The sequence below is a fragment of the mitochondrial genome of Mucor velutinosus, assembly GCF_035048745.1.
Source record: "Mucor velutinosus strain NIH1002 mitochondrion, complete sequence, whole genome shotgun sequence".
NCBI classification, from domain to species: Eukaryota; Fungi; Mucoromycota; class Mucoromycetes; order Mucorales; family Mucoraceae; genus Mucor; species Mucor velutinosus.
The window spans coordinates 3,682-30,683 of record NW_027041892.1 but is presented as its reverse complement, the minus strand read 5'-3'; the positions used below and the strand labels follow the sequence as shown (position 1 = coordinate 30,683).

At 35.2% G+C, this 27,002-nt stretch overlaps 1 protein-coding gene and 12 non-coding genes across 13 annotated transcripts; 8 read left to right on the top strand and 5 right to left on the bottom strand. All coding sequences in view use genetic code 4, as the record gives it.

Annotated features, from left to right (window-relative positions):
- The first annotated feature begins 74 nt into the window (after window positions 1-74).
- Window positions 75-158, top strand: ATC70_004104. The gene has a single exon. It is a non-coding gene; the product is annotated as a tRNA-Ser (tRNA).
- A 3,779-nt stretch (window positions 159-3,937) lies between these two features.
- On the bottom strand, window positions 3,938-4,009 carry ATC70_004103. Its single transcript has one exon. It is a non-coding gene; the product is annotated as a tRNA-Phe (tRNA).
- A 150-nt stretch (window positions 4,010-4,159) lies between these two features.
- ATC70_004102 lies at window positions 4,160-4,231 on the bottom strand. Its single transcript has one exon. It is a non-coding gene; the product is annotated as a tRNA-Ser (tRNA).
- A 222-nt stretch (window positions 4,232-4,453) lies between these two features.
- ATC70_004101 lies at window positions 4,454-4,526 on the bottom strand. Its single transcript has one exon. It is a non-coding gene; the product is annotated as a tRNA-Ile (tRNA).
- Window positions 4,527-4,735: 209 nt separating this feature from the next.
- Window positions 4,736-4,808, bottom strand: ATC70_004100. Its single transcript has one exon. It is a non-coding gene; the product is annotated as a tRNA-Trp (tRNA).
- A 98-nt stretch (window positions 4,809-4,906) lies between these two features.
- Window positions 4,907-4,979, bottom strand: ATC70_004099. Its single transcript has one exon. It is a non-coding gene; the product is annotated as a tRNA-Lys (tRNA).
- Window positions 4,980-13,582: 8,603 nt separating this feature from the next.
- Window positions 13,583-13,655, top strand: ATC70_004098. The gene has a single exon. It is a non-coding gene; the product is annotated as a tRNA-Thr (tRNA).
- Window positions 13,656-14,088: 433 nt separating this feature from the next.
- Window positions 14,089-14,160, top strand: ATC70_004097. Its single transcript has one exon. It is a non-coding gene; the product is annotated as a tRNA-Glu (tRNA).
- A 7,396-nt stretch (window positions 14,161-21,556) lies between these two features.
- ATC70_004096 (uncharacterized protein) lies at window positions 21,557-21,997 on the top strand (the record flags this gene model as incomplete). Its single annotated transcript has 1 exon — window positions 21,557-21,997. One exon carries the CDS (start codon window positions 21,557-21,559, stop codon window positions 21,995-21,997), a length of 441 nt encoding a protein of 146 aa, XP_064678438.1.
- Window positions 21,998-22,290: 293 nt separating this feature from the next.
- Window positions 22,291-22,363, top strand: ATC70_004095. Its single transcript has one exon. It is a non-coding gene; the product is annotated as a tRNA-Cys (tRNA).
- A 464-nt stretch (window positions 22,364-22,827) lies between these two features.
- On the top strand, window positions 22,828-22,898 carry ATC70_004094. Its single transcript has one exon. It is a non-coding gene; the product is annotated as a tRNA-Met (tRNA).
- A 758-nt stretch (window positions 22,899-23,656) lies between these two features.
- Window positions 23,657-23,727, top strand: ATC70_004093. The gene has a single exon. It is a non-coding gene; the product is annotated as a tRNA-Met (tRNA).
- A 169-nt stretch (window positions 23,728-23,896) lies between these two features.
- On the top strand, window positions 23,897-23,978 carry ATC70_004092. Its single transcript has one exon. It is a non-coding gene; the product is annotated as a tRNA-Leu (tRNA).
- Window positions 23,979-27,002: the final 3,024 nt, after the last annotated feature.

The following is a 27,002-nucleotide window of genomic DNA, read 5'->3' as shown; positions in this document are numbered from 1 at the left end:
GTTATATTAATAATTCCCATTTGGCCTCCTACTTAAGTACAGGCTGGACCCTTCGATTATTTCGATGGATTTTCGGATAGATGACCGAATCGGTAAGGAAGTAGTTTGCTAAACTATGGATTTAATAATCCTTGTGGGTTCGAGTCCCACTCTATTCATTTGAGATGAAGCCAGAGCCAGGAGGGCTTTCACAAAAGGCTGCGCCTTCAGCCAACTTAGCCTAGGATTAACCATTTTATGTATAATATATTATATCTAGAGCCCCGCGGGCGACCCCAAGGGGAAAAGGGGCCGCCCGCGGGCCCTCGTTATTAATAATTAACTTTTTCGACTGTGTATTATATATAGGTATTATGAACATAATACCATAAACCCTATGAACTATAAATTTATAAGTAAGTAATTAATAATTTAATTATTATGAATTATTAATTATTGGTAATTAAAATAATACACTAAGCTTTAATAGCTTGATGTCAATATATTAATTTATCTAAGGGATATCGTTTATAAAGAAATTATGTTAAAATATTTATTTAATTTAGATCAGTTTTTTAATGGACCTAAAGATTGGGCTTTAGAGGAAACTAAAGCAAGTAAATTATTATCTGAGCTTTCCAGCTTAGATGATAATAATTTATCTAATAATTCACATTCTTCATTACAAGAAGTTGTTACTAAAACACTTCCAAATGAATCTGTACCTGTAACTAATACAGATTTATCTGTAACGAATAATATTTCATCAGTTGATTTAGACCCTATTAACTATGTATCATCAGAGGTAGTTAATTATGCAGGTATTACAATTTTAGGTTGTATTGTTTCAATCTCCTCAGCTATTACAATGTTATACTTAAATCATCTTACACTAAAATATACAGATGATAACATTGATAAAGCTCCTAAGGTTGTACAAATATTTTTTAAGATTTATGGACACACTTTAACATTTAACCCAAATGTATTAAAATTATTAGTATTAACATGTTCATTACTATTAATTTCTACAGGTATTTATTTAACAACACTATAAATAAAATAAATTATTAAATCTAATAAAATGAATAACCACCCCCTTAACTAAACCCTATAGTAAACTATACCTTTATAGATCTTTTATATTATATATTTATTTAATTCTAATATAGAACTTTAGGCCTCGGGTAACTCTTGCTTAGAAGGAGCTGACCTTTGAGTAGTATAATTTAAATTAATTTAGTTTCCCATTAATTAATGGTACTTACAATATCACCACGAGAAGGTATTAATTATGATATCGAGGGAGAGGGGGGGTTATTATTTTTGAGTAGAGTTAGTATTATTAGGTAATAAGAATACTGCCCATAATAGTAGAACAAATAGTCTTGGGTCCCCAATAAAGAAGATTAAAGTAATAAATAGAATTAAACCACTGAAGATATACATAGCATATGTAGGGATAAATCCAGAATCTAATGATGCAACTTTATTAGATGCAGATTTAAATACATTAACTAATCCATAAGGTCCAACTAATTCAATTGCTCCTCTATCAAGGATTTTATTAGTTGTATAACCAAAACCTAATAATTTATTTAAGATAAAATTGTTATAAATATTATCAAAGAAGTATTTTTGGTTAAAGAATCGATAAATTCCTCGACCTAAACTAGTACTAATAAATTGGTTAGGTAATGAATCGAAAATCCAATAAATAGCTAAAACTCCGAAAGTTCCTAATAGACTACCAATTAATGGTAAGAATTTCATAGACATAGGAAGTCCGAATTCAGTATCTACTAAGATAGAATGGTTAGGATGAATAAATAATGCATTATTATAGAAATCTGTACCCATTCCAACAAATAAATCTTTAGTTACATAACCAAAGAAAATACTAAATACAGCTAATACTACTAATGGAATAGCCATAATTAGTGGAGCTTCGTGGATATTTTGGTAATTAATTTTTGATCCATTTGGGTAACCTAAGAAAGTTAAATATAAAGATCGGATAGAATACATAGCTGTAAATACTGCAGCTACAGAAGCTAACCAATATACTAAATTACCTGAGAAACTGTAATGTCCATAAGCTAATTCAATAATTAAATCTTTAGAATAGAATCCTGTTAAGAATGGTAATGCCATTAAACTTAAAGATCCGATAACCATCATAGAGTATGTGAATGGTAATAATCTAGATAATCCACCAAATTTTCTTAAATCTTGTTCGTCATTCATTGCATGAATAACAGAACCAGCAGATAAGAATAATAGGGCTTTAAACCATGCATGATTTACTAAATGGAATAATGCTACATTATATTGAGATAATCCACAAATTAGGAATAAAAGACCTAATTGAGAACAAGTAGAATAAGCAATTACTCGTTTTAAATCATTTTGTAATAATCCAGTAGTTGCTGCAAAGAATGCAGTTAATGCACCTACCCAAGTAATTAAAATTAAAGCTGTTGATCCAAATTCTAAAATAGGAGAAGATCGTAGAAGTAAATAAACTCCTGCAGTTACCATAGTAGCTGCATGAATTAATGCTGAAACTGGTGTAGGTCCCTCCATTGCGTCGGGTAACCAAGTGTGAAGACCAATTTGAGCAGATTTACCCATAGCAGCAATTAATAGACAAATTGAGATAATTGTAATTAATTCTTCGTTAATAAATGGAGCCAGTGAGAATACTGTTGAAAAATCAAGGTTACCGAAAGTCCAGAAAATAGCCCAAAGACCAATACTGAACCCCCAATCTCCTACTCTATTCATAACTAAAGCTTTAATAGCTGCTTTATTAGCTTGTAATCTTGTAAACCAGAAGTTAATTAATAGGTAAGATGAAATACCTACTCCTTCCCAACCAATAAACATTACTAAATAGTTATCACCTGTTACTAACATTAACATGAAGAATGTGAACATAGATAGATATGCAAAGAATCTTTGATTATGAGGATCTTCACTCATATAATTTGTAGAATAAATATGTACTAAAGCTGATACAATAAGTACTGGTAGTAACATAGATACAGTTAAACTATCGTAAATAAATCCCCAAGATACTAGTAAGAACTCAGAATCAATCCAGCTCATTAATTTAATAGAAACTGGTGATTGACATAATCCTACTTCGTAAAAAGCAACTAAAGCAAATAAAGCTGTTAAAACTAGAGAACTACAAGTAATTAAATGACTACCAGTTTTACCAACTTTTCTCCCTAAAAATCCAGCTACAGTAGCTGATAATAGAGGTAGTGTAATAATAGCTAAATACATTATGCTTTAATAGCGATGCTACCTCTTAATCTATAATATGCAACTAGAATACCTAGTCCAATAGCTGATTCTGCTCCTGCGATCGCAATGATATAAATACCATAAGTTTGACCTAGAATATCATCAAAACTAAATGAACTTAAGATAATTAATAGCGTTACAGCTAATAGCATAATTTCGATGGAGATTAGCATTAGAATAATATTTTTTCGGTTAAGAATAAATCCTAGAATACCAATAAGAAATAATACCATCGATAAATTCATTATGTTTATTTGTAGTTAACTTTATAAATGTAATACTATAATCAAGGTCAACTAAGTTGACCTTGATTCTTACAAGCCCGGAAACCAATAAAGTTTAACCTTTAATTCGCTCTTTTCGGGGTTTTGGCCCCGGGACAGCGGGTACCGTCCATTGCGATTAAGCCTATAAGTTTCATTATAACAACTCGAAAATCGAGGTTTGAAAAAAGTTTAATTTCGTCTTGAAGGCGCAAGGCACCGTCAAGGATTCAGGGGGTAGCCCTCCTGTGTTTTTTAAAGATTATATTTAAAAACTCTATACTTTTACATAAAATTTAAAATATATAATTGTATATATATACTGAAATTAAATATTTGTCTTAGAGTTATATATTAATAATTAAAACCTTTATTCTCGTTGTCCTGGGGAAGAATTGAACTTCCTCACTACGATTTTCAGTCGTACGCTCTACCATTTAAGCTACCGGGACTTTTTAATAATAATTAATTATACTTTCCCCCGAGGGGGAATACCCGAGGGACAAGCCCCCCCGGGCTTAAGGATAACCTCCCCTGAATTTCAGGCGAAGTCCTGATCTATTAATATAATATTAAGGACGTCTTCTACAATAATTATAATTTAGGTATAGTAGGAATCGAACCCACATATGTTTTATTTCAAGTAAAATGCTTTACCAGTCAGCCATATACCTTATAGATTTAGCCTAGCCCCGCGCGCGGAGCGCGCGCGGGTCAGATCAGTGGAGCTGTTATGCGGCTCCCCGGGCTAGGGTAAACCTAGTTCAAAGAGTCAAGGTCTATAGTTTAAAAATGGCCTTAAGTATATACACCAATTTTTATTGTACCGTGGGTCCGCCGGGCGGCCCCGTGGCCCCTCCGGGCGAGGGGTCGCCCGGGGGACCTTAAATATTTTATAGTCTGAAGAGGGATCGAACCTCTAACTTATACGTTATCAACATATCACTCTACCGATTGAGTTACCAGACTGATAAAAGCCCAGAGAGAAAAGTCTTTCTGTACCACTAGGGTAACGTCGGGTTATACCCGCGCGGTTATTATTCTTATATTATAATAATTTTTAAATATAAACAACTTCTGGCTTGTAGATCTTAGGTAAAACCTGTTCAGGTAATTTTCGGTCTGAACAAAGCCAAGGGTGCCTAAAGCGCTCTCTGACCGCCGTCGGCTTTTATAACCAGGAGTAGTAGGATTCGAACCCACGACAAAGATTTTGGAGATCCCAATTATAACCAACTTAACTATACTCCTCAAAGGGCCGGCCTTTGGCCGGCCTTTTTAATCCTAAACGTTTTACGTCCAGATCTTTTTAAAAATTTATTCTTTACTTATATTTGAAACAAATTAATTGAGGTCGTAGGGATTTGAACCCTAATAATACCGATTAAAAGTCGGGAACTTTACCGATTAAGTTACAACCCCTTAATCCATTACTTATACAAAATATTTAGGTAGGTGGATTACTATGTTACTTAGATTTATTAATTAGGTTCAAGCCCCGCGCCCCCTCAGGTGTATCATCTTAAGCCAAGGGCGAAGCTCCTGGGTCATAACTATATAATATAAAACCCATAGTAAATTATTTATAGGTGAATATGAATGGTTATAAAGAAGGTGAACCCCCGCAGACGCAGGACTCTATATTTATAAATAAAGTATTTAATATATAGGGGGGGGTGGTTATTAATTAAATTAATAAATTAGATACTGCTAAATGCATAGGCTCTAAGAATAAATTAGGGAATACTCCCATTACAAACATTAAGAATAATAATGGTACTAAAGTCATAAATTCTCGTCGGTTAATATCACCCATTGGGGCTAAATATCGACTTTGAGCACCGAATGCAGTTCTGTTATATAACCAGATACCGTACGCAGCACTTAAAATCATTCCTAAACCTCCTAATACAGTTAGTACAGGATTTTGTTGGAAAGCTCCAGTGAATGTCATAAACTCACCTACAAAGTTGGCAGATAATGGAACTGCAATGTTACCTAATGTGAATAGGAAGAACATAATAGACCATACAGGCATGTGTTGAGTTAATCCTCGGTAATATTTTAATAGTCGAGTATGGTATCGATCATATAAAATTACTACACAAATGAATAATGCTGGAGATACTACTCCATGAGCAAGCATAAGGATTAATGATCCTTCAATTCCTTGAATTGTGTTACTGAATAAACCTAATAAAGTAATATTCATATGTCCTACAGAAGAATAAGCAATAATTTTTTTTAAATCTACTTGTCTTAGAGTAGTGAAAGATGAATAAATAATACTAATAACGGCTAAAGAATAAACAAGAGGAGTAAAGAATACAGAAGCATCTGGTAAAATAGCAATAGAATATCGTAAGAATCCATAACCAGCTAATTTTAATAAAACTCCAGCTAAAATAATAGATCCGGCTAAACTAGCTTCTACATGAGCTTCAGGTAACCAAATATGGAAAGGAATCATAGGAACTTTTACCGCAAATGATAAGAAGAATCCTAACCATAAAATTCTTTGTCGTGTTTCACTAATATCTGCTACTGCTAATACTTGGTAATCAGTTGATCCTACTTCAAAATAAATTACTAGGATAGCTAATAACATAAATAAAGAACCTAATAAAGTATATAGGAAAAATTGGTAAGCTGCATGAATTTTTCTTTCTCGTGCACCCCAAATACCAATAATTAAGAACATAGGGATTAATACACTTTCGAAACAAATGTAGAATAATAATAAATCTAGAACTACAAATACTGCGATTAATAAAGTTTCTAGAACTAAGAAAGCGATTAAGAAATATTTAATTCCTGTTTTAATACTTTCCCAACTAGCTAAAATACAAATAGGGATAATAAGTGTAGTTAGTAAAACAAAAAATAAAGAAATACCATCTACTCCTACTACTTCTTGAGTAGTTACAGTAGGGAAAGAACTAACAAATTGGAATCCATTATAATTAGAATCAAATCCAGCCCAAAGAACTAAAGATAATACAAAAGTTAATAATGAACTAGTAAGAGCTACCTTTTTCTGTAAAGAAGTATTTTCTCCAGATAAGATAACACCAATAACACCTAAAATAGGTGTAACCAATAGTGATAAAATCATAGTTATAATTTAGATTGTTACTTCTTAAATAGAGAAAACAGTAATTATATTAAAAGATTAAGGGCGTCCAACGCCCCCTTACAGGAAGCAGCCGTAATCGCTCTCAGCCTCAATGCCGAACTCGGCATTGATTCATAGACAATAAGTGGTTTATCACTTTAATATAATTTGGTCTAAGACTGAGTTCCTAAATATTATATATTTTATGTATAATATTATAACCTAAGACAAAATCTTTGGTCCTAGTTCCGGCGATCGCCGGAACCTTAAATATGGGAACCTTTGACCCGGGTCTATAGACCCGGGGCTAATAAAATAATACTGCTATTCCGAAATAATTTCGGTACTGTGGCTTAACCTCAGTTTAGTTATAAATCCAAAATTTAATAACCAAGGCGGATACCCCGGATAAAATTTATGTTATTTTATACTATCTTTTACTTTAATACTGATAATAAATTATACAGTTTATATAAATATAATATAGGGTTTATATTAAACTTGAGGCCCTTATCAAAAGGGGGCGCTTTGCGCTCTTTTCGACTTATTTAATATAATATATATACACATAATAACAATATTAAATAATGTATTTAAGATAGACGCCTTGTATTCTAGGTCCAGGTTAACCAGACCTAAGATTTTAGAATAAAAGAAACTAAATAATAAACCCTATTATATGGTTTATTATTTATAATAATCTACGGCTTTGCTGTGGAAGATTTCCCTTAACTTATTAATAATTTTTAGAAAATAATGCCACAATTAGTTCCATTTTATTTCTTAAACCAAGTATCATTCGCATTTCTTCTACTTATGGTTTTACTATATGTAGCATCTAAATACATTTTACCTAACTTTATGTTAGTACAATCAGCTCGAATGTTCTTAGCGTCTAAATAATTAACTATGTCAAGGGGCCGCTCCGCGGCCCTTTGGCGCGGTTAAATAGGTTTACTCGGGGCATTAGCCCCGCGGACCTAATTGGTTATACTTGCCAGGGCCCGGGCGGCTAAGCCGCCCGGATTTCTTATCCCGGCGGCGCTACGCGCCGCCGGGGCTCTTAATTGAGTGTTAACTTCCCCCTCGGGAGATACCCGAGGGGGCAAGCCCCCCGGGCTTAGGAATTATTAAATATAATCCCTAGACCCGCGGGCCGCATTGCGGCCCGCGGGACGGACCCCGCGCGCTACGTGCGCGGGGTTTTGGAATCTAATATACTATATTCTTGATAGATATTGCCAATCAGTATTCTAAAAATACGAAAAATCAAAGGTCTTAAAAAGGACTGGCCCGGCGCAGCCGGACCGATCCAGAGGGGCTGCGCCCCTCCGGACAGAATTATGATAAATTTCCCAAGAGCCCGCCGAGTGAATTTACCCCTAGAAGAGTTCAATATTTTTAGCCCCGCCGGGGGCAGCCCCCCGCCCCAAGGGGTACAGGACCGCCCGGCGGGCCCAAGACTATAGTATAACCCTCGATTATAATCGGGGAAGTTTAACTTACCTTTTCGTGGTAGATTCTATAAGTACCATTAAATTAATGGGAAACTAAATAGTTAAAATTAATATATATAATATATATAGGCACTAATAAATTTAGGCAGGTTCTTAACCTGCCTAATCATTTTGCGAATTAAATAAATATCATTGCTAATAGAAACCCCTTAATATTAATTAGGTTACTCTCTACTCTTGCAATTATTAGGATAGCAAAATAGCCTGATAAATAAGGACCCGCCTGACGGGCCTGAGTGTGGTATAATTAAATAATTCTATGTAAATAACGAGTTAACATTGGTTATTTTTAATAAAACTATTAATAAAATAAGTATCAAATAATGATATGTAATGTATTACCAAGATGAAAAAGGGACTATCGGGGATGACTAGCCAATACATCCAAAGGAGGTAGTTTATACCAAAATTCGTAATGAATGATTTAATAATTACGAAAATCCTAAGGGAAACCAATATAATAATAACTCTACGAACTGAAACATCTAAGTAGTAGAAGGAAAAGAAATCAACCGAGATCCCGTTAGTAGTGGTGAGCGAAAGCGGGTTAGCCTATTTTCTAACGGAATGGTTTACCATTCCGTGAATTTCCATTTTTGGTGGGAATTAAAATTAAATTATAATTTGTCTGGAATGACAAACCATAGAGGGTGAAAGTCCCGTAATAAGATAAATTAGAAAAGTAGTAAGTAAGATGAGAGATAACTTGTCTGAATATAGGGGAACCATCCTCTAAGGCTAAATATGATGTATTGAGCGATAGTGAAGAGTACCGTGAGGGAAAGTTGAAAAGTAAGTAGGTAACTGGTGAAAAGATCCTGAACCGGTAGTTCTATAAGCAGCAGGAATCTGAGTTTAAATACAAGATAACTGCGTACCTTTTGCATAATGGGTCAGCGAGTTAATCTGTGGTGCAAGTAGAAATACTTAGCGAAAGCGACTACGTTAAATGGGTAAGTACCATGGATTAGACCCGAAACCAGGTGATCTTACCATGACCAGGTCATTAAGGACCGAACCAGTGCCTGTGGCAATAGGCTTGGATGAGTTGTGGTAAGGGGTGAAAGGCCAATCTAACCTGGAGATAGCTGGTATTCCGCGAAACATATTTTGGTATGTTGTCCTTCGTATCTGTAAACTGGTACAGCACTGGATACTATGTCCCTTGTGGACTTGATTGGGGGGTCGTGATGGCTCTATCAATAGAATCGGTTATTTAACCGATTCCCAAACATTTATTGTTTGGGAATCTAACCTCGGAATGGTTTACAGTTAATAAAGGACGGTCAGACTATAGGTGCTAAGGTCTTTAGTCGAGAGGGAAACAGCCCAGAACAAGAATTAAGGTCCCTAAATACTACTAAGTGAAATTAAGGTAGTCCATGAAATTACACAACCATTCGGTGGGCTTGGAAGCAGCCATCCGTTAATGAAAGCGTAATAGCTCAATGGTCTGTATTTATAAGTTTCAAGGGCACCGACAATGTATCGGGTCTAAGTAGTATACCGAGATCTTGTCCCAACATTATAAAGAATGTTGGAGGGTAGCGGAACACTCAGGACATGGTTGAAGGATAGGGTTTCCTTATCTGGACATAACTGAGGAGAGAATGCTGACATGAGTAACGTAAAAGTGGATAAAATCCCACTCGCCGAAAGCAGAAGGGTTTCATGGCTAGGCTCAACCTCCATGAGTAAAGTAACGGCCTCTAAGATTTTTAAAGCCAAGGCCTCACTCCGGTGGGGCTCTATATGAGTGAACTCCGATAGGAGTAATCGATGAGAAAAACTAATTTAGATAACAGTTTTAATATTAATCTATATCAGTAATGGTGTAGTATTAGTTTAAAATTCAGGAAATGATCTAATTATTTAACCGTACCCTAAACCGACACTGGTCTGCTGGTAGAATATACCAAGGCGTTGAGCGAATCATCTTGAAGGAACTCGGCAAAATGACTCCGTAACTTCGGGAGAAGGAGTACGATTTTTATGATCGTGGCACAGAATAGAAGAGTACGACTGTTTACTTAAAACACCGGTCTTTGCTAATAGGAAACTAGATGTATAAAGACTGATACCTGCTCAGTGCTGGTAAGTCAAGAGAGGCACTAATACGGTGCTGATTGAACCTCCAGTAAACAGCGGTTGTAACTATAACGATCCTCAGGTAGCTCCGTTAAGGAGAAGAATTATTATTCGCTGCCCCTGACATAAGTGATTATGTCTTGAACCTAACTATATGCTGGAAACTCCTTAGAGTCTTTAGTACTCGTGATCATTGATCGCAGTGAAAATCTAAAGAATTGGACAATCAGCAGGGAAGTCGTAATTGACCCCTCAGAGACTACACGTTGGGGATCTGTTTATATTGATTTAATCAAATAACTATTTAAGGTATAAGTAGGACATAAGTCCTATTTCAACAACATTATTAAATAGTCGCAAGGGAGATACTAATGACTCGACCCGGTTAAATCAAAACTATGGATATAAAATTATTATATAATGCGAGTTTACTTAATCCTAATTGGATCGTAGGATTTATTGATGGAGAAGGATGTTTCCATGTAAGTGTTTCTAAAAACAAATCAATGAAATTAGGATATCAAGTATCACTTGAATTCTCAATCACTCAACACATCCGAGATAAAGAATTAATGAATAAATTAGTTGATTTTTTTGGATGTGGATATGTTATTAATGATACTCCCATGAAACTACAATATAGAATCAGAGATAGACAAGATTTATCAAAGAAACTATTTCCCTTCTTAGATCAGAACTCACTATTGACTGTTAAGTCTTTAGATTATTTAGATTTTAAACTGGTTCATTCAATGTTAGAAAATAAACTTCATTTAACTCCGGAAGGATTAGATAAGATTAGAACAATTCAAGCAGGAATAAATCTGAATAGAAAATAAACAGATCATGATATAGTCCAAGCCACATCGAAAGGTGTGGACCCAGGATACCAACGGCCTCATCCTTAATTAGATGGGACCCCGTTGTTTATCCGACATTCATTGCGTGGAATTTGAGCGAAATACCTTGGCCACTAATTATGGTCGCGCATGAATGGTTTAACGATACTCTTACTGTCTCCAAGATGAGCTCAGTGAAATTGAATTATCCGTGCAGATGCGGATTACCATTAGCTAGACGGGAAGACCCTATGCAGCTTTACTGTAGTTAGTCATTGTGTGCTTATAATTAAGGTGTAGAATACAAGGGAGTCGATTAGACATCAGTGAAATACCTTGACTTGATTAGGAGCACGCTATACGGAATTATTCCGGACAGTGATTAATGGGCAGTTTATCTGGGGCGGATTTCTCCCATATAGTACCGGAGAAGTACAAAGGTCGGCTTAAATTGGATGGAAACCAATGGGCTAAAGATAGCCTAATTAAGTGTAATGGCATAAGCCGGCTTAACTGTAAGACTGACAAGTCATACAGATACGCAAGTAGGTCATAGTGATCCGGTGGTCCATCATGGAATGGCCATCGCTCAACGAATAAAAGCTACGCTAGGGATAACAGGCTGATCAATCTCGAGAGTCCATATTGACAGATTGGTTTGGCACCTCGATGTCGACTCATCACATCCTGGGGGTGTAGGCGCTCCCAAGGGTTCGGCTGTTCGCCGAGTAAAGTGGTACGTGAGTTGGGTTAAGTACGTCGTGAGACAGTACGGTTCCTATCTACTAATGGAATTAGAATCGGACAAGAACATTACTCTAGTACGAGAGGACCGAGTGATATGAACCTCTGGTATACCTGTTATTGTTTACTACCTATTTTAGGTCCAAAGGGGATCCCTCTGGGATCCCGTTTTGACCAGTCCCGCCTTCGGCGGGCCCGGTTTGTTACAGTACGGCAGGAAAGCTACGTTCAGAAAGGATAACTGCTGATAGCGTCTTAAGCGGGAAGCCCATCTTGACACGATTCTTTATTAGAGTGACTGTAGATCACAGTCTTAATAGGTTGCAGGTGTAAGCATAGTAATATGTTAAGCTGGGCAATACTAAATTCTCAAGTAACTTGGTAATAACATATCATCAAATATATCAAACGATATATATAATTAAAGGTTTTAGTACCCTAGATGTATATCTAGGGCTTGTACTCTTAATCCTTGAGTTCTGGGCCTCGCCCAGAATCTTAGAGGGTAAGAACCTTTAGCCCCGAAGGGTCTAATACCCGAGGGGTCAAAGCCCCCCGGGCTTTAGAAAATTAAGGGGGGTTATTAATAGAGGTATATTAATTAGAATATATTGATTAAGATTATTCATTAAGATAAATATAAAAATAAGCATAGCAATAATCCTACTGATTGACATAATAAAATAATACTTAAATCAAATAGACTTGAATATAATAAGTATTTATTATAAAAGTTATAAAAAGGGTGAAAAATTCTAGGTAATTTATGTACTAACGTGTTTCCATACATTTTAATTAAATAATTAAATGTTAGACTAATAGTTAAAATAATAGTTACTGAAGTAAAACAAATAAATGTTAAACTCAGATTTTTCATTACCAAATTAGAAGGTTCAAAAGCTGAATTAATATCGCTAGAAGGTTGGACTGAATTAATATTAAATTCATTGTCAGAAAGAGATACTATTAGTTTTTCAAATTCGAATCTTTCTCTATCGAATACTAGTCTTTCTTTATCCAAAGCCAGTCTATCTTCAGTGAAGATTTTATCCACGGGGCAGGCGCCCCGCAGCCCACCGGGCCAGGGGTGCCCGACCCGGGGACCTGTTCTAATTTTTTTAATGCAACCTCTTTATTGGCATTAATTTCTTGCTGTCTTGAAACAGCAGTCATAGTCGCTGTATACATACCTGTCATAGTTGCTCCTACAGCTCCTACTAATTTGTAGATTTCTTTATTCATGTAATAAAATTAGTAATTTAGGCTGATAAGAGGAGTTACCTCAATTTATCGAAAATTCCATTACAACGTAAATCCCGGGGCAGCGAGCCGCCCCGTACCCGGAACGAAGCCCGTCTTCCACCGGGCTATTGTAATTGTGCCTGATTAGGTAGGGTTAATTACCAATCAGGTCTATATTTATAATATATAACTTATATATTAAAGAGAAACATGTAAAATGCAAACAAAATATATAATGAGCCCCGCGGGGGGTCGACCTTCGACCCTCAGGGGGGTAAGGGACCGTCCCTCGGGTAAAGTTTTAGTCCAGATGTCCGTTAAGACTTGAGTCGGAAGTCCGACCCTAGATTATTAACCTTAATATTAAAATATATTTTAAAAAGACAAAACCTAATTACTTACTTATATATTTTGTTATCAAGGGATTTATGTATATCGTTTAAGTATCAGATATATAGTTTAATTAAATAAAAGTAATAAGTTGGCTTAGCATAATTGGTAATGCACTCGATTTGTAATCGAGGTAATAGTAGTTCAATTCTACTAGCCAGCACATATTTTAATAAAAAAAAGGTAAAGGCCCACGGAAGTGGGCCTTTACCCGTATTTAAAAATTAAATAATGGGATACCCGAGAGGACTCAGTCCCTTGGGTTTTTAACCCCTGAGTTGGATAAAGGCCCAAGTCAGATTCATCAGATCAAAAGCTCAGAACGCTGAGCATTCCTTATGGAGAACGGCCTACGGTTGCCAAAATAATATTTTTATTTAAAAATATCCGCTTTGCGGATATTTTTAAACTCTCGGCTTTCTTGGGTTTAATTGGGCTGTTGACTAATTGGTAAGTCACCGACTTTTGATGTCGGCTAATGGGAGTTCGAGCCTTCCCAGCCCAGTAATTTAACAAAATATAGGCCGCGCTTTAGACGCGATAGGTGAACTCCGGGGGGGGCAGCGTCCCCGGCTTAGGGCCTTTGGATTTTTATAGACCTCATGGTACAATGGTTAAGACACCACAACTTCACTGTGGGAATATCGGTTCGATTCCGATTGGGGTTATTATTAATATAAGTAATGATAATAGGCAATAAAACTAGATTACAATGTAATCTATGTGCCGTCTTGTAATTTCTCAATGGATTAATTCCATATACTTCACAAATGTTTTATCTTAACTAGCCTTTGGCTGGATAAATAAAAAATTATGGTAGCAGCAGCTAAAATTTTAGGAGCAGGATTAGCAACTATTGGACTAGCAGGAGCTGGAGTTGGAGTTGGATTAGTATTCGCAGCTTTAATTAACTCTACTTCTCGAAACCCTTCTCTACGACCTCAATTATTCTCTTACACAATTCTTGGGTTCGCTTTAACAGAAGCAATTGGTCTATTCGCATTAATGATGGCATTCCTATTACTATACGCAGCGTAATCTGTTTATATTAATAAGGGCCGAGGGGGCGAAGGATCGCCCCCCTAAGGTCTACGGGCCGACTCTCCGTCGGCCCGGGTATTCATCTTAATACTAAACGGGTCCGATCCGTTATTGGATCGGGCCCCCCTAATAATTATCTAAAGGGTTATAATAAAGGTAAGAGGTTTATTATAATTATCTAAAGGTTATAATAAAGGTAAGAGGTTTATTACCCCGGGGGTGCGCTCCGGACCTGGGATCAGGGGGTGAATCTGACTCAGAGGCTATTTAACATATACTATAATTAAACCCTCGGGCCGCCGGGGGCGGCCCGGAGCCCCCCTGGGCGACGGGTCGCCCCGGCGGGCCTTAATTAAGAATTATATAAGCCTAGCCCCGCGCGCGGAGCGCGCGCGGGTCAGACCAGCGGAGCCGCTACGCGGCTCCGCGGGCTAGGTTAAAAATAAGAGGCAGGGTTCATTAAATAAAATGAAACTAATAATTATATTTAGTAAAATATAAGTAACAAATAAGATTTTAATTTATAATATCTTCTATTCCAACTATAATGAAGTAGAAGAGGAGATCAACGATCTCTCCAAATTATAATAGTAAGTAAAAATTTAAACTTAGTTTCGAGTGAATGCTATCTAGGGACTTGACACATGCGAGTCGAATGCGGAATACTTGTATTCTGACATGGCGAACGGGTGAGTAATGAATAGGCAAGCTACCCATAGGATTGGTGGAATACCAAATATTGAAACGGATTAATTCCGCCTATGGATGTACCTATTGAATAGATTAGGTAGTTGGTAAGGTAACGGCTTACCAAGCCAATGATCTATAGTTGGTCTGAGAGGACGATCAACCACAGTGGGAATGAGAAAGGCCCACACGAGCAAAGTATCGGCAGCAGTGCGGAATCTTGGTCAATGGCCGAAAGGCTGAACCAGTCACCTAGAAGGACGGATACATTAATTTGATAAAGTCCTAACGGAAAGGAGGATAATGACTGTACTTTCCTATTAATCCCGACCAATCTCGTGCCAGCAGTCGCGGTAATACGAGAGGGGTAAGCATTATTCATCATTAATGGGTCTAAAGGGTACGTAGGCTGTATCATAAGACTGAAAGGTATCGAACTAAATGAATAAGAGCTTTTCAGTAACTGTGAAACTAGAGTGTAATGGAGGAAAGAGGAACTCCGAGAGTAGGGATGGAATCTGTTGATCCTCGGAAGACCGCTTAAGGCGAAGGCTTCTTTCTAACTAAACACTGACGCTGAGGTACGAAAGTATGGGGAGCAAAACGGATTAGAGACCCGTGTAGTCCATACCGTAAACGATGAGTGCCTTAGATTGGTTATTAATCAGTCTATAAATGTAGATTAAAGCACTCCACCTGGGGAGTACTGCCGCAAGGTTGAAACCCAAAAGTATAGAGGGTCTTGAAAACCAGCAGTGAAGCATGTTGTTTAATGTGATGATCCGCACAACATCTTACCACTCCTTGAATGCTACACAGGCGTTGCATGGCTGTCTTCAGTTCGTGTCGTGAGATGTAAGGTTAAGTCCGCATAACGAACAAAACCCTTGCAACTAGTTAATATCTAGTTGAGCATCCAGTGATAAACTGGAATAATTAGGACTAAGACAAGCCCTCATGGCCCTTATGGAGTGGGCTACAGACGTGCAGCTAGGGGGAATACAAAAGGATCCAATAAGGTAACTTGGAGGTAATCCCCAAATTTCCCCTTTGTGGATTGAGCTCTGTAACTCGAGCTCATGAATTAGGAATTGCTAGTAATCGTGAATCACCACGTCACGGTGAAATTAAAGCTTCAAGATCTACTAACTGCCTGTCACGGGCTGGGAGTAAGCTATACCTGAAGTTGTCTAAAGACATCCAAGGATAGTAAACGACTGGTCTGAAGTCATAACAAGGTAGCCGTTCGGGAACGAGTGGCTGAATGGTTATTACCGGGGGGACTCCCTCCCCCCAATAACTTAAAACCTTTATTTCTATATATTATTGGGAATAGATCCTAGCTCCGCGGGCTAGCTTTTTAAGCCGCAGAGGCCGCGCTGCGGCCTCTGCTACCACTTGGGCAGCGACGGGCATCGCCCGACGTGGCTTGTCTTAACAAAGCGAGTTTGTTAAACTAGCCCCGCGGGGGGCTTAGGGCTTGCCCTACCCCAAGGGGTAAGGGGCGGCGCCCCTAGAGTTTAATACTAAATATTCATTTTCTTAAGGTGATAAAACCAGATTTTGATTATAATTACTATGAGATTAATCAAGGCCTCGGGCCGCCGGGGCTGCCTGGAGCCTCTCCGGGCGACGGGTCGCCCCGGCGGGCTTATTTATTTTATAGATATAAAATAGTCCCGTCAGGCGATACTCGTCCAAAGGGTATATATATTAAATATGAGCCAGCATCTACTAAACTTATTAAAAGGTTAGCACTTTTGTTATGCTAAATTTCTATAGTTGAAATAACTGTGTTCCTTTCATATAATTATGAAACATAATTATTGAACTCAGTTATTTCAATTAGACTAATCACCTCCTTATTGTAAAGCCCATAATTAGATATTATAAGTAATGATAATAGGTTATGTACCGTTTTGTAATTTCTCAATGGATTAATTCCATACTTTCACAAATGTTTTACCTATATAACCATTGGTTATAAACTAACATTATGTCTTTTTTAGTAATTTTATTAACATCAATTGACATTCTTTATAATCCAAATCCTTTAGATTGGATGTTAGTGTCTAGTGATGAAGTAGCGAGAATTTTAGATTATTATTTCCCTCCAGATGTATTAAGAAATATGACTCGAGATCAATATATTTTTTACGGGAATGCTATTATTAATCATTACGAAGCTAGAAATGCTACTATCTTTCTTTTTATTGCTATTTTAATGTGTTATAGATAATATAAAATATTGGGTTAATTTAGACTTAACCCTACTATAAACCCTATTAATTAATTATAGTACAATAAATTACCAATTTAAATCCCTTAATATCAATAAATATAACATAGGGGATTTAAATATACCACCCCTTTCAACACCGAAAACCTATAACAATATTTACTAATAATAATAGATATTAATATAGCAAACTACGGCATTATCTGTGGTAGATTTCCCTTAACTTATCAACATTAGCATTCAACATGTTAAACGCATTATTATTTACATTATTACCATTTGTAGGTAACCCTGGATTATTATTCCTATTTGATTATCTATTAAAGAGATATTACAAAGATCCTTATGAAAATAAGAATCTAGTAATCATAATGGGAGTATTATACTTCATCAATATTGGATTCATTCTATTTGTACCCGAAATTGTTGGTAGAATTGCAGAATACAGACAATCAATGTAACCATTACTTTTAACTTAACTTAACCCTCACAAATAACCACCCCATTCCCTCTACGACAACCTATAGATAAATTAAAAGATCAAGACATGATATCGGCGAAGCCATAAGATAAAAACCACGAATATAAAAAAAAATCTCCTTGAATGCAAAAATATTAACTGAATAAAAAGTTTTGTGAAAATGCGAATCTTGCAACACGAGAGGCAATGAGTCAATATCTATTACCCCGTTATGGTATCAATTTTAAACAATCAAGAGTTCTAGGCATAGTATATAAACTTGACAAATTAAAAGTAAAGGTTAAAAATATAGGTTCACCTTAATTATAGTATATATATTATATTTAATATATTACTATTGTCTAGATATATATTATATTTCTGGCATTGACGGGCATTGCCTTACAAAATTAATTTATTAGTATCTAATATCATTTAAGATATAGATAGCTAGGTTTTCCGAAATTTAACTAGTTTCCCACCCCGGGGCGGACGCCCCGGACCCCCAGGTCAGGGGTGAACCCGACCCGGGGGCTTATATTAATAAATATAATTTATTGAACTACGGCTTTTATCGGCAATTAGTAGTTTATATATTATATTTAATATGTAATTAGGTAGGCCTATTGAGGCGAGGGCCCGCGTAGTTTAAAATATCCGCTTCGCGGATATTTTAAATAAAAATATTATTTTGGCGAGCTCTTGCAGGGGACCTCCGGTCCCTCGGTTAATTATTTACCTCAAATGGTCCAGGGCCGTTTCGCGGCCTAAGGGTATTAAAAAGAGATATATTACTATTTCAATAATAAATTATTGACTTTTCTTGGACGTAGGCCCTGATCTAGGGCGTATATTCGCCCCGATGGGCCTAAGTATTAAGGCATTAGCCTCAAGAAATGTATGATAGGAATTACATATACAGTATGACAACGAAATTTATGAACAGATCAGTTCAAGCGCATCCATTTCATTTAGTTGAAGCTTCGCCTTGGCCAATTGCTGTATCATTTTCTTTATTAGTAGTTACTCTATCAGGAGTAATGACATTCCAAGGATACTCTAATGGTTTATTCTTATTAACTCTTGGATTTATCTCTCTAGTTTCTACTATGACTTTATGGTTTAAAGATATTTCTAGAGAAGGTACTTTCCAAGGACACCATACTTTTGCAGTACAAAAAGGATTAAGTTTAGGTTTTGTTCTATTTGTTATTTCTGAAATTTTCTTCTTCATTAGTATTTTCTGGGCATTCTTCCATTCATCATTAGCTCCTACTGTAGAATTAGGTGCTCACTGGCCACCAGCTGGTATTGAAACACTAAACCCATGGGAAGTTCCATTACTTAATACAGTTATTTTACTTTCTTCAGGTGCTACTGTAACTTATGCTCACCATAGCCTAATCCAAGGTAACCGAGCAGGAGTTATTTACGGATTAATCGCTACTGTAGCTTTAGCTGCAGTTTTCACTGGTTTCCAAGCATTTGAGTACTATAATGCTCCATTCACATTCAGTGATGGTGTATACGGATCTACTTTCTATATGGCTACTGGATTCCACGGAATTCACGTTATTGTAGGAACAATTTTCTTAACTGTAGGATTATTCCGAGTATTATCATACCACTTAACAGATCACCACCACTTAGGATTCGAGCAAGCAATTCTATATTGGCATTTTGTTGATGTTGTTTGGTTATTCTTATTCATTAGTGTTTACTGGTGGGGAGGATAATATTAACTTAAGAAGAGTCTCGTAGGCTTTTGCTCTTAACCTAGGGTTAAGGCATAAGCCGAGACTAATTCCCATAACTTAAATTTTTGTAAATATTAGATTTGCAAGTTTTTGTATAAATTATATAAAACTAATTAATAACCACCCCCCCCCCCTTTAGTTAATAAAGGAGATTATACAAATTATAAGTAAGGTGGCCTTACTTCTTTTTATTATTTAAAATATTTTATATAATAATTATGTAGTAGTCTAGTTAATACTTAAGTAGTTCAGGTTAGTTTATCTGACCTCGATTAACCATAGTCTTAACTAGATTGATGCTATGCATCCGTCCTCTCTCTCTACAATACCGTTAATCTAATTAATGGTATTAGCCGCAAGGTACTTGAGGACTAGAGGTACCGATTCGATAAAAAAGCACTGATAAATAAATAAAAATGTCAACTTTAGCTACAACTTTCTTAGTTAATAACCCTCTAGAGCAATTTGAAATTAATGATTTTGTTTTCATTTTAGCTCCAATCTTCGGATTTACTAAATTATCTTTAACTAATATCGGATTCTATTTAATTATGGTAGTGGCTATCACTATCGGTATGAATGTTCTATCTCGAAATAACGGATACGTTATTCCTTCTCGATGGGCAATTCATTCTGAATCTGTATACGGATCTATCTTAAATCTAGTTCGAGAGCAAATTGGACCAAAAAACGAAGTTTATGTTCCATTCATCTTTGCTTTATTCAATTTTGTTTTAATTAGTAACTTAGTTGGTCTAGTACCTTACTCATTCACTACTACTTCTCACTTAGTATTAACTATGAGTTTAGCAACAGCTATCTTAATTGGAGTAACTATTATTGGATTCCAACGACATGGATTAGGATTTTTCGCATTCTTCATTCCAGCTGGTACTCCTTTAGCATTAGTATTCCTATTAGTAGCTATTGAATTAATTTCTTACTTAGCTCGAGCTGTTTCTTTAGGTGTTCGATTAGGTGCTAATATGATTGCAGGACACTCTCTATTAAAAATTATTTCTACATTCACATGGAAAATGGTAGTTGCAGGACCTGTATTATTATTAGTTAGTCTATTACCTCTATTATTCTTAACAGCTTTAGCTGGATTAGAGTTTGGTATTGCTATCTTACAAGCATACGTATTTACAATTTTAACTTGTTCTTACTTAAAAGATGCTATCGATCTACACTAGCCCCGGGGGGACTCACTCCCCCCGCGGGTAAGTGTACCCGCAGGGAGAGCTAGTAATAATAATAATGTGTAAACATTATTATTCATAATTCCAAGACCGTTTGTCGAGAACGGTCATAAGCCGTTCTTGATAAGGAGCGCCTAGCGCTCCGAATCTTAAATTAAGTTATGATATTCATAATCCGATATTTAAGGCTACGGGTATAGTCAGGGTTTATCTAAAACTTTGGGGTCAGAGTTATTTTGTCTCTGACATTATATTAATTGATGGTAATAAATAATTATCAATTAATACAACGTATATTATATAATATACAATATATTAATTTTATCTAAGGGATATCGTTCATAAGAATTTATGTTAAATATGCTTAAATCATTAAATATCATTTCTCCTGTATGGAATGATGCTCCTGAGCCTTGGCAATGGACTTTCCAAGATGGTGCATCACCTTCGTTCGAAGGAATTGTAGAATTACATGATCAAATTATGTTCTATCTAGTAGTTATTTTATTTGGAGTTGCTTGGATGTTAACTTCAATTATTGTAAACTTCGGTTCTAACAAAAACCAAATTGTTTACAAATACCACAACCATGGTACTTTAATTGAATTAATTTGGACTATTACTCCAGCTTTTGTATTAATTGCAATTGCTTTCCCTAGTTTCAAATTATTATACTTAATGGATGAAGTAATTGATCCTGCTATGACTATTAAAGCATTAGGACACCAATGGTATTGGTCTTACGAGTACTCTGATTTTGTTAACGAAGATGGAGAATCTATTGAATTCGATTCTTACTTAGTTCCAACAGATGACTTAGAAGATGGACAATTACGACTTTTAGAAGTAGATAACCGAGTTGTAGTTCCAGTAGGAACTCACATTCGATTCATTGTAACAGGAGCGGATGTAATTCATTCATTTGCTGTTCCTTCTTTAGGACTTAAAATTGATGCTATTCCTGGACGACTAAACCAAACTTCTGTTTTAGTTGAACGAGAAGGAGTTTACTACGGACAATGTTCAGAAATTTGTGGAGTACACCACGGTTTCATGCCTATTGCTGTAGAAGCAGTATCATTAGAAAAATACTTAGCTTGGTTAAACGAGCAAGCTTAATTTTTTTAACATACAATTTTATCTAATAATAATTTATAACCACCCCCTTTATAAGAACCCTTTATTGATATAGGTTGCCAAATAATTATAAGTAAGGCAAAAGAGGCGTGTAGCGCCTCTGGCCCGACAAAATATTATTTTAATCAGAAAACCTCAGATGAATATTGGAATATAGTATCAGATTTTCTGTTTGTTTTTAAGTCAAGGGCAGAAAATACGTCTCCTTTGAGCCCCGCGGGTCGACCCTCGACCCAAGGGGTAAGGGGCCGCCCCGCGGGCCCTCGGTATTATTAGACCAGCTAGCATAACTGGTAATGCGATAGATTGCAAATCTTCCAGATAAGTGTTCAAGTCACTTGTTGGTCTATTATAAATTTACTTAATAATTAGGAGTGCTAGGCACTTCTTACCTTAAATGGTTTACGGTATTTTTCAATTCATCGAGGCTTATACTATTTTCAAAGATTAAAGCTCGCTCGATAAGTTCTAGTAAAAACACTATAAAGCCTTAGGATTTTGATAGGTATTAGATCTTTTAGGGTTAAAGAATATTATATAATAATTATTATATAAGTAATCAATTAATTTATTAAATATAATTTATTACAGTTGTTTACTCTTAAGCGAGTATCAGTATCTTAACTTAAGGCGTATAATAATATAGGGGCGAATACTGATTGGTCAGTGAGCGAGCTGTAAACTCGTGAGCCATGTGCTCTTTGGGGGTTCGAATCCCTCTCTCCTCATATACAATATAATAATATAAACCTTGAGTAGAGTGAACCCTGACAGGTTTAAGATTCATTCATAAATAAATATTAAATAATTTTTGCGGATTGGTGTAATGGCAGCATACTAGACTCATGATCTAGACGTGGTAGTTCAAATCTATCATCCGCACTATAATAAATTTAAATATAAGCAAATTAAGGGACAAATAAATAAAATCTAAAGCTCGGGGAGGCTTTGACCCCCTAGGGTATTAGACCCTTTGGGGCTAAAGACCCTAGTATAAACAGATGCTTAGGGGTTTTATTTATTGTATTATAATATATATAATATAAATCTTAGGAGTTAAAATAGTTAACCAAATATTATTTTTGGAGGAAAGTCCGGGGCTTAAAATTTTATAAATCATAATGTAAAACATCTAATGAGAATTAGGGCAATATAAAGAAATATACTTATAAAGCGGATATTCCGTCAAATAGTAGAATAATTTAACCTATGAGAAGCCAGGGTCTGAAAGCCCTAGGTCGAAGGCGCAACCTTCAGCCTTTTATTTAATATAATTATATTAAATACAGATACATTAACTTAATAACAAAATCCGGCTTATTTATCTCTAAGATTTATTAATTATATAAAGTTACTATAGGAAGCAGAGCTCTTGATCTCGGGCCGCCGGGGCGGCCCGGAGCCTCCCCGGGCGACGGGTCGCCCCGGCGGGCCTGAATATTAATGAACACAGGGAACTCTGAAATTATGATTTATTAAAAATTCAATTTTGACCTCTAAGTTCCGAGGTCTTTAAATATATACTTAAAGCTTATGAGTCTAAGACTTACGTTAAAAGCAAAAGGCGGCTGCGTCGTCTTACCCTATTTAATACGGAGTTAACTTGCAATTATTATAAATAAAAGAAACAAATATTATATGGCCGGGATAATTTAATGGTAAAATGTTTATCTCATACATAAAGCTTGGAAGTTCAAATCTCCCTCCCGGTAATATTATCTTCATCGGGATAAATCCCCCGAGGTCAGACTCCTAGGCCTTAGGTAGGTTATCTATATAAAATTGAGGGATTGCACTATTAAGTATCTGCTTTGCGGATATATCTATTAATATAAGGCGACCCTATGGGCCATTGCCAGCATAGTTGGCGTTGGACCTTTTGCTTACTTGGAGAAATTGGTAAACTCTCCGAATTTAAACTTCGGTGCCGAGAGGCTTGTGGGTTCGAGTCCCACAGTAAGTATATTATTTATTGTCCAAGGCATATGTCTTTATGATAATTTGCCTTCCACAATACTAAAACCTTTAATAAATAATAATTAAGATAAGGCGAGACCCCTCGGCTATAATAAAATATTTGGTTAACTAAAAGCTCTGCGGGTCGACCCACAAGGAACAGCTCTGCCAACTTTTGCTTATTTGTACGGTATAGTAAAACCTTTATTATCTTGTTTAAATATAAGTAATAATAAAAAAAAGGATTATAACAACTTCTAATATGGTTAGATGGCTGTTCTCAACAAATGCTAAAGATATTGGTACTTTATATATCATCTTCTCTATTTTTGCGGGTATGATTGGTACTGCTTTTTCTATGTTAATTAGACTAGAATTAGCTGGTCCTGGAATTCAATATCTACATGGTGATCATCAATTATATAATGTAATTGTAACTGCTCACGCATTTGTAATGATTTTTTTCTTAGTAATGCCTGCAATGATTGGAGGATTCGGTAGAAGCCTAATTTCAATTAAATCAAATTTGTCTACTGGTTTAATTAATTTCATGTTTTTATATATTCAAACTCAAAATTATTATACACACAATGTTTATTTTAATAATAATCAATTAGGTCATTATTTAGCGGGGTTAATCGAAGGTGATGGTATTATTATTGTACCTACTAAAGAAAAAACTCCAAATGGAAAATTAACACATCCTGTTATTAGAATTGTATTTACTCAATATGATTTACCTTTAGTTGAAAAATTACAACAAGTATTAAATTGTGGATTTATTCAAAAACCTAAAAAAGGTAATTATTATTTATATGAAATTCAAAATATTACAGGATTATTAAAATTAGCTAAATTAATTAATGGGAAAATGCGAACTCCTAAAATTGAGGCTCTTCATAGACTTATTAATTGGTTAAATAATAAAAATATTGATAAAGAATCCATTGTGTGTTTAGGATTAGATTCAAGTCCTTTTGATAGTAATAGTTGGTTTGCTGGATTTAGTGATGCTGATTCTTATTTTCAAGTAAGTTTAATTGAAAATAAAGAATTAGGAACAATTCAACGAATTAAATGTTTTTATAGATTAGAAATTCAACAAAATTATCATGGTGAATTAGAATCATATAAAAATATTATAGAATTAATTGCTAAATTTTTACAAACTAATTTATTAACTAGACAACGAATTATTAATAATAAAGAATATTTTAGTTATATTATTACAACTTCAAGTAATGCTACTAATTTATTAGTGGATAATTATTTTAAAAAATATCCAATGTTTTCTTCAAAACAATTAAATTATTTAGAATGGTCTAAAGTATTACACTTAAAATTAAATAAAAAACATTTAATTAGAAGTGGTGCTTTAATGTGTCTTGAAGCTAAAAATAGTATGAATACAAAAAGAAATACATGAAATTGGGATCATTTAGATAAATTTTATGATCAATAAATTGAAATTAAAAAGTTGCCGTCATTATGAGTAATTGTAATGATTATTACATCGCTATTTGCTGGAAACCCCTAAAGACTTAAAAACCTAGTTTTTTAACTTCTTAAAAACGGGTAAAATTTTTAAGTATGTACAATGGGCAATCAGCAGGAAACCAACGGAATATTAATATTCTTAATGAAAGTGATGGCTTTTAGCTGTCATAATCATTTGTTATTGGTTAATATAATCAATATCAAGTAGGATCCTCAGAGACTACACGCGATGCCCCGTTAACCATAAACGGGTGAAGATATAGTCCGGTCCATATTGAAAAATATGGAATAACTGAACTGGTTTGTTCCTTTAATGATTGGAGCTCCAGATATGGCTTTCCCTCGATTAAATAATATTTCATTCTGGTTATTACCACCTTCTTTAATTCTTTTAGTAGCTAGTGCTTTCGTAGAAAACGGAGCAGGTACTGGATGGACTGTTGAAAATGGTAAGCAGTCGCCGATCTGTAAAGATCGGGCAACAAAACATCACTCGATGCGGGAAACTCCTCAATTCGGAAAGAACTACTCATCAATTATGAACCCTTTGGGGTTTAATAGATTGGCAGTAAAAATGTTCTTGACACGGGGACAATCCGCCTGGGATAAATTAGATTATTCTATTTTATCCCATCAGAGACTAAATGTGATGCAACCTAAGAATACAGAATTTCAACAATGGTTTGTTGGTATGACTGATGGAGATGGATCTTTTTCTGTCTTACGTCAAAACAACAAGTGAACTTTAATGTTCAAAATCTCTCAAAATACTTATAATTTACGAGCTTTGTATTATATTAAACAACAATTAGGAGTAGGTTCAGTAAGTGTTGAATCTAATAGAGACATGGGTAGTTTTAGAATCAGAGATCGAAAACAACTGGCGAATATTATTTTCCCTATTTTTGATCAATATCCTCTATTAACAACTAAATATTTCAATTATGCTAAATTTAAATCAGCATATGCTATTCTTGAAGATAAAAAATTAACTAAATCTCAAAGAAATGCACAGATTGAAACTCTATTATTGACTAAACCTGATGAATCTTATATTTCTCCAGCTTGGAATAAAATTACTTTACCTATTGCTGACGCAAATGAGGCAGGTAAGGTTATTTCTAAGTCATGGTTAATTGGATTTGTAGAAGCTGAAGGTAGTTTCTATTTGGTAACTAAAGATGCCAATAGAATCGTACATGGATTTGGTATTACTCAAAAATTAGATAGAGTAGTATTAGAAGGTATTAGACATATTCTTCACATTTCCACTAAAGTTGTATACAAAGAAAAATATAATCATCATATGATTGATACTACTAATTCTAGAGCAATTGACAATGTATCAAAATATTTCTTCAATACTATGAAAGGTATGAAGGGTGTTGAATATAGAATTTGGTCTAGATCGTTTAATAAATACAAAGGAGACTATTCTCAACTTGTAAAGATTCAAAAATTATTACGAGGATTAAGAACAGTTAGAGCAGATAATACATTATGGACTTCTAAGTCTTAGGTTGAAGGTATAGTC